An 8,252-nucleotide genomic window follows, 5' to 3' on the forward strand; every position below is an offset into this window, starting at 1 on the left:
TAGCTTTTGTCTTATATTGTCTCAGACAAGTCAACTGTTCTCAATAACTCAATAAGTCTAAATCCCCAATCCTACTCGTCCTATTCAGGGCAGCTTTGGTCCCGTAGTCTGATAATGTGAAGCATGTTATTAGTAATTTGGGAGTGCTATTTGATTCCTTAAGTTCAGATACATATCTCAAATTACCCAAATGCTTTCACACTCCTACCTCTTTCATTTTCTCCAGATTAGACCCTCTAATTCTCTCAGTTTTCAGTTCTACTGCAGCAGCTTTGCTTTTTTTTTTTGTTGCAGATATCATATATATTTCTTATATTTATATGTACATTTTTTATTTTTTCCTGTCTCGTATATGTGTACCTCTGTTGAAAGCTGCTATCAACGATGTGAATTTCTCCACTGTGAGATAAATAAAGGCATATCTTATCTTATCTTATATTGGCTTCACTCCATTGGCTCCCTGTTCACTTTACAGCTGATTTTGAGATTTCACTGATCACTTTTACTGCACATCTGGGTCAGAAGCTACACAGCAGAGGTGTTGACCCCACGTGAGCCGGTTCACAGCTCGAGTTCTCCGGTTCCTTCTGGCTGTTCCAAAGTGAAAGCTTAAATCTGAGGTGACAGCGCTTTTGCCATCAGGGCCCCTCGGCTTCACAACAACCTGCCCGAGGAGATAAAGCTCCAAGAACCGCCGACTTCTTCCCATTTTTTAGACACTAACTTTCATGTGATGTCATTGTTTTGTTGCTTATCCGGGTTTTTATTTGTAACGGGAATGAAGAAAAGCATTTGGAGTCACAATGAGAGTCCACCACCTACGTTCTATAGTCTTCAACTTTATTGAAGAACAACACTTTCAAGTAAGTCTCAGCTTTCAGCACTACAATTACGTGATCATTAGTAGTGGTCATTGTAGACGACAACAGTCCGAGCCACAAGGTAACCGCTCAGACAAAGAACACCCCCCCAAACCCCACCGAGGGCGGCGAGTAGTGTAGGCTGCTTCACATTAAAATCTCCAGAAAGAAAAGAAATAAACAGATCATGACAAGAAATTGCATTGCATTTAAAAAGACAAAAAAGGAAGAGAGAAGCCACACTGGCAAGTCATTCACAGGAAAAACAACAAAACTGGCAAGTCATTTGATTATCTTTTTTTTTGTTTTTTTTAAACAGTATACAAACGCTGTCATCCTTGAGATTCAGTTGATTATATTTCATTGTACACACACGATCAAATTTGAAAATCAGAGACTTAAGAAAAACAAAAAAATGGGGCAAAATAAAAATGACCGTACCGTGTGTAACCACCGTTTAAATACCAGATTCAGGTGCAGCTTTGCTTTTATTGTACCGATACGAGGTCAATACTTTGATCACAGGGAAGGATCTTAAGGTGACTCATATATACCTTCTTTTTTTTTTTTGATATATATATTTAAATATCGTAGAATATAATGAACAGGCCTCCCCCAAAGACACAGAGGCCATTTGGTAGTTCTAACCTGATACAATACTTAGTACAGAGATCGTGGCCGTACGACAGCAGCCGAATCGAACTGTTTCCAAACAGGGTGTGAGATGGAGCGCAGATATATAGACTCTGTAGAAAACCCTGACGAGTACAAAAACTCAGTCCGCGGACAAACCGGGCGACGTACTTCTTAGATGTGTTAACTTTCTACTTTGTGCGCGAGACCCGACGCCGACAACGGGGTCAGGTCTCAGTCTAAACTCAAAAAGACATCCAGAGAGCACAGTCGGCCGAGTCTCAGTAAAAGTCTCCCACGCTCCGGAGTTTCCCCGACTGAATATTTCACAGCTTTGAGTTTAGGAGGCCAGAGAAATGAGATGTCAGCCTTCCCGTCGACTACCTGTATAGCTTATAGAGTTTTACGTCGAAGAAAAAAAAATATAGTTTCCATTCGCGTCGCCTCGGACAAACGTGAGATCATCTTAATGCCACTAAAATAACCTATCGCAACATTCAGAGACATACCCCCTCGACTCGGGAGAGCACGAGAAAAAAAAAAAAAAAATCGAAACACAAAACAGGCTCCCCAGGAGGGATCAGCTTTGGATTATAATACTTGGCCGGATTAATCGTTGTGCAGGCAGGTTATAAAAATATATACACAAGAGTATACGCGAGGAATACAGAGGAAGATAATCACCTATTGATATTACATTAGAAAGTTCATGCGAATCCAAATCTTGACTGCATCACATCCACCGATTTTGTGTAAAAAAGGCACAAGATACTGTAGCCCCTCCTTTGTGGTGACAGACAGAAACACGGGGAGATCACAGAGATTTACGGCTCCACAGGGAGTGTGTGTGCTTTAGATTTCCACAGTGACGACACCGATCCACGCGTTCTCAAAAAAAAAACGAGGACTCCACCAGTTTAGCGCATCAAAGTCTGGTTGTGTAGGTAGAGAAGGAAGAACAAAAAAATGGATGTCGAACCTCGAGGCTAGCAACAAGCTCAATGGTCAAGTTGCATGCTGGGTAATGTAGGCGTCACTTTGATTTATATTATTTTAAAGTGAAGCTTCGGTTCGGTTCTGCTTTGCAGCTTTAAAACCCCGTGATGGAGAATTACCTCATGAGATACCATCACGAGTAGGTCACACAAGGATGACGCCAGGAGTTTGTAGAAAGAACTGACAGTTTAAACACCGGGTCAGACGGAAAACGTTTAAGGTGCAGCGTTTCAAAATTGATCAAATGTTCAACCATAACTACTGTTTCGTCTCATGGCCAAAACACACCCTTTCTAAATTTGTTTGTGGCCCCGACTCAGCGTCTGATGACCTCCAAGGGGGTCCCCGACCCCCATTTTTGGGAACCACCAGGACTTCCACTCCAGAGAAATTTTTGTAAAGTCATGACGAGACTTCCTGATGACTCGTTGTGGGGGTTGGCGCCGATCCGCTTCAGACATGCAAATCCTGAAACATAGATTTTTCCGGTTAATAATTAATAAACCGTCCGGCGGCGCTAAAATGGTGGAGCGCTCTCCATCGAAAACACGAGTAAACAGCAGAGTACAAACTTATCCTTTGTAGGTTTCATTTCAGATCGTCTATTTCTACACGTGAGGCAAAACAAAATAAAAACCCAAACCTGAAACGCCGCCTGTGTTTCTGTCTGTCACGACATCAGCTATTAGAGTCCGCTGACGGCAGACTGTTAATGAACCTGTAAAAAGTAAGTCGAGCCGACCGGCGTACAGAGAATGCGGTAACATTTAGTGAGTTGGACATACAGCCTGCAGACGCTGCTGTATGCGTATATACTGTACAGACATGCAGGGAGGAGGAGGAGGAGGAGAAATAATCCAAAACTTCTATACGTACATGCTTTTTGAGTATGCTCTGAGAGGAAGAAACATTTTGGAAGACAAACCCCCCCTTTTGTAAGCATTTTTGATTAATGCAGTTAATATTTAGATGTCGTTCATCTATCTCGACTAGTCACTAAGGCATCACAGAAATATGTTACCATGCTCTACAGTGATGATTTTACAGTTTATACAGAAAAAGAAAACACACACATGCAGATTGCCACGTTGCGTTCGATCACACGTCGGGTACGTCCGAGTGAATTACTCGACGGAGAGAGAGAGAGAGAAAAAAAAAAAACGGTATATTGCTAGCATTCCCGTTGCTGACATTCTGCAAAAGGACGACGAGCACCATGTTGGCGTTTTAAAAGGGCACCAAATACAGTGTGTTGATTGCACGCTACCTGTGCACGTGAAAACTTGAGAATAAAACATGTGCGTGTGAACTTTTCCCCTTCCTCTGCTAGGTTCTCTGAGAACAGAGGAGATACATGGAAGAAGCCTCTGGGGGTGTCGATGCACTAAAGTGATGCTGCTCTGTTGGAATAAGCTCCGAAGACGGTTAAGAGGGAAGAGGAAGGGACGGGGAGGGGAAGAAGAAGTCCCTCCGAGCCAGTGATATCACAACAGATCATGTTTTTGAAGCAGAAAGTGAAAAAGAATAAACAACAACACAGCTGATTAACTCATGAGGAATCGACTGACACAGTCTTTTGTAAGGCAGAGGGAGAGGTAGAACAAAAACGTTCAAGTTGGATAGCGGAGCCCTACCCAGTGAGGCAGAGGTTTGCCATGGATTCACTAAAGACGAGTGTAACTGACAAAAAAAAGCACAGCGATGCCACCACGATGAATACTGACAAACCGTCCTGCGAGAAGCTGAAGGATGTCGGAGAGGGCGTCTTTCTCTCCCCTGCATGCATAATTCTTAGTGTTCTAAATATAAAATCCAAATCGTCAGGAGCTTGGAGGGGCATGGCTGGTGATATAGGTAGGCGCCACTTGTTACAAGGAGGCCACAGCAGGTGATACTGTAGAAGAGGCATTATGGTGTTTTTCTGTCTCTTTTTTCGTGAGGTTTTGATGAGTTTAAGACAAGAGCCCTATAGATTCACAAACACCGTATGGATCTGACGCCAGAGTCCTTCCCTCCGTAGGCCACGTCTCCTCCGGTGTGGGTGCAGAATGAGAAGAAGAAGTTGTTTAGGGGGTGAGTGAGTGAGATCTTCTGAAGGGGCTAAACTCTGTTAGTGATCCTCCACTGTTATTGCTTTCCTGTTTTCCACAGGCACTTCAGAGGATTGGGCTTTGGCTGAAGTCGAGTGTTAAGAGGAGACGACAGAGGAGCGGTGGTGGTGGCGGTGACAGGAGAGGCGAGTAGAACAGATGGTGGTAAAAGTGTGCTTGTGAGCTGTACCTTGTCGTCTGCGACCGAAAAGCTATCGCCCAGCAGGATGCTAATCTGTCAGTGAAAAACACTGCGAGCGCTGGTGCTTGATTTGAGTCAAAGAGCAGTCTCCTTGTCCCGTGTCGCGGTCAGAACCTGAGGACTCTTAGCCCGGTCCGCTAGCCGACTTCAAGGAGATCAAGGGCTGAGACTGAGGGTGGGTGGGTGAGGAGGGGGGTGGGAGGGGACGCAGAAGAGAGAGGCTGTGAGGTTCCTGGGCGTCCAGCCTCCCTCCCTGCTCACGTCTACATATCCTTTTTGCTCTTAATCTCTTCAGTCTGTGTGGTTGTTGACGTGCTTCTTGTCCGAGGGAGACGCCGCCGCCGCCGCCGCTCCCTCCTTCGCCTTCCGCCCTCCTCTCCCCGTCAGGACTTTGTAGCAGCCGCGGGTGATCTTATACATCCAGATAGTGTTCAAGATATCCAGGGCGATGCAGGAGGTGATCCAGGCCACCTGAGCGCCCAGACCCAGCCGGTCGAACTCCGGCGTGCCGAAAGTGGCGAACACACTGGCCCAGTAGGACGGCATGACGGCAATGCGCACCAGGAAGAACACCACCGACATGGCCACGCCGTTTAACACCACCAGCCGGTGTGAGCGGGGGTACTTTAATGCCTCAAAGAACCACCTGGAGGGAAAAGGCGATTGAGAAAAGTCAGGCACAAAGATACGTGAATCCTAGATAATGCTGACTAACAGAGGCCGACTCACCTTTGGTTCACAAACGGCGTGGACAACTCTGAAATGAGACGAAAATTGGCAAAGTAGGGAAGCACGCCACGTGTCTGCAACGACCAAACAGATCACCGTGAAGACAGCTGGAGCTACGAATAGCACAACTTCTATCTACATTTTCCTGAAACAATGAGACTCACCAACACATATCCGTAGGCGTAGAGCGCCGCCAAGTGGTGGCAGACGAAAAAGCTGTCCCCCATAGTGCTCCAGTTACATGCTAGCAGCACGAGGTCTAGAGAGAAAAAGGGGGAAACACTGGTCACACGGGTGGTCCAGGAGTCAGAGGGAACGGTCTCGGACATAACAAGAACCCTTCAACTGGTGCTGCTGTATTTGATTAAATAAATAAAACATGAGGGCAGACAAATGCTATAATCTGAAATCTAAACTGTCGTCAAACCCTTTAGCTTCTAAACCAGTGAGTGGAGGCTCCACAAAACAGGATTTTCTGATTCCTTTTGTTCACTTTGAGCTAATAAACAATCATTTAAAAGGTGCAGATTCCCTCACAGCTGTACAATATATAAATAATAATAATAATAATTACAGTAAATCAGAGGTTTCAAAGGTTTTGTAGAGAATATCTACAGAAAACAACCAAGACAGCTCCAGTATGTATGGATTGAAAAAACACTCATAAACAACATGAAATATTCTTTCTGACTGATTTGTTTTATTAGTGCACCTGTAAATTCAAATATTAAAGCACTAAAGCTGCTAAAGGGCATTTAGCCAAACATGACCGGCGTTGCCATTAAGCAGATGAATTTTCTTGAAAATAAGATCCTGTGAAATGTTTTATTGACTTCACGTTACCTCGCAAAATCTTCCAGCTCGATGCCAAGAAGTTATTTAATTATCTAGTTTTGAAGCTCAGGCATCACCAGCCTTTTATTTTACACTCCTGAACATCCACAAAACCGTGACAATAATCTGCGACTAAACAGTTAATGTTTTACAGTCAACTAAACCTAAATCTGCACTAGTTTTCATATTTTAAATGTAGATGCTGTCATTAAAGTTCCATCATATCTATAAGTTATTTGGTCCTGCATAAAATATAATATAATATAAAATATGTTATATTGATTTAAAAAAAAAGTGAGCTTTTACAATATTGAATTTCCCTTCTGGGATAAATAAAGTATTTTTCATTTCATTTCATAAAAACTAATTGCCAAAGATCTTTCTAAACAGCTTCTGAGCTGAAATAAAACACATTTAAGATATTTTGACTGTAAATTCTTGAAAGATGAATTAAAATTCCTTGAAAGTTGTGCCAAAAGTCATCACAGATATATAACAAATTAAAACAAAACGCTATCTTATTCTTATTTCTCATACTTTCCATTACGTTCAATGTTTTTTTCATAGTTAACGTATGTATTTGCTTCTCTCTGTGTGATCCCTACACTTACCAGCTGCTTATTTTGGTCGATGCAACGCAGCACAACAGCTCTGCCATAAATGTTATGTTTACAAAGCTTCTACAGCAACAGTTTTTTGGAGTAGAGCTCCAGGATTTTGCAACTCGACAAGCCTTCTTCCAAGAAAAAAATCACAACATGAACCGGGAGGGTTACATCAGTCGGCCTGGAACGAGTTCTAATATTTGTTTTGAGATGTGTGTGTACAGGAATTAACGTGACTCATTGCTTGCGTGTGAGAGGAAACGCAAAACAGGAATTAAAAAGGGGAAAAAGCAAACACTCACCGTAAAGGAGGTAACCACAGGTTATGGCTACATTTAGCTTGACGAGAGTGGGGTCGCCCCTGTGGGAAGAGCAAACGACACGGTGTAAGGGCACTTTAAACACAGCGGAGACACCGTCACGTTCAAGGTAAACACGCCAGGAGGGGAAAGCTGGTTAGTATTCTAGAAAAACGCCGCTCTGCTCTAATCGATAGCCTGCCTTCGACTGAGAAAACATGATGCAGACTAATTAGCCGCTAACACGCTAATCATGTGGAAAGGTCGCTCAAGGTTGATTGGCTAACGTTGATGATACACTTGCACGGTGGTGAGGTCTTGATTAAAGAGAACGGCGTGCGGGCGAGGCCGAAGGAGAAGTTTTTTTGACAAACGGCTCTTTGAAAGGAGAAACCCGCGTTACTAACTGCATTTGTTAAGCATCTCTTAATAAGCAGTAATCAGTCGCTCGGTGAATAGACCACCCCGCCCGTCCCGACCTGCTCCGGTGACCGTTAGGTGTCCTTGCAAATAACCTCTGTTCAAAATAACAATGGAGGTGTCTCGGCTTCAATAGACATCCGATTCTGGTATCAGTCACAGGTATCGTATAGCGAACGACTGGCTGACCGCTCGTGTAACAAGACCTCCCAACACACACACACACTAGCGTACTGTACAACCTTATCCACGGCGTGACCCTGCGCTCGCCACGGTCAAAGTTTACCCTCCATATTTCATGGAAAATGTGCAGAATAAAGAACAGCTGTCCTGCTTTGCTCTATTGAGGACAAACGAGTGATCTGAAGCGGCCCATTCATAAACATGTGACATAAGCGCTTCTTCAAACAGCTCGAGGCGTCTCGAACAAGCAACTCCGTCCATAACTTAATCAGCAATTTTTATTATTTTTTTCAGGCCGGTCACGCTCCCAACGATGCATTCGGTTTCTCTGGCTCCGATTATGTATCTCATCTAATGTTTGTTTCACAAGGGAGCGCTCCTGCTGTTAACCGATCAGTCGT

General features: G+C 43.8%; 1 protein-coding gene across 1 annotated transcript; it reads right to left on the reverse strand.

Annotated features, from left to right (window-relative positions):
• Nucleotides 1-1,165: 1,165 nt before the first annotated feature.
• tlcd4b (TLC domain containing 4b) lies at nucleotides 1,166-7,961 on the reverse strand. The gene is made up of 5 exons (XM_008299199.1): nucleotides 7,955-7,961; nucleotides 7,252-7,401; nucleotides 5,675-5,769; nucleotides 5,511-5,584; nucleotides 1,166-5,427 (listed from the first exon to the last, which is right to left on the reverse strand). The coding sequence occupies exons 1-5, from the start codon at nucleotides 7,959-7,961 to the stop codon at nucleotides 5,073-5,075; spliced, it is 681 nt and encodes a 226-aa protein (XP_008297421.1). The 3' UTR covers nucleotides 1,166-5,072.
• Nucleotides 7,962-8,252: the final 291 nt, after the last annotated feature.

This window comes from Stegastes partitus, unplaced genomic scaffold, assembly GCF_000690725.1.
Source record: "Stegastes partitus isolate 25-593 unplaced genomic scaffold, Stegastes_partitus-1.0.2 Scaffold1390, whole genome shotgun sequence".
NCBI classification, from domain to species: Eukaryota; Metazoa; Chordata; class Actinopteri; family Pomacentridae; genus Stegastes; species Stegastes partitus.

What these genes read in the sequence shown, in the direction of transcription:
- tlcd4b (XM_008299199.1), bottom strand. An exon ending in CTGTGGTTACCTCCTTTACG is followed by an intron (nt 5,770 to 7,251) that starts GTGAGTGTTTGC and finishes TTTTCTCTCTAG; the next exon opens with ACCTCGTGCTGCTAGCATGT. An exon ending in ACGCCTACGGATATGTGTTG is followed by an intron (nt 5,585 to 5,674) that starts GTGAGTCTCATT and finishes TGGTCGTTGCAG; the next exon opens with ACACGTGGCGTGCTTCCCTA.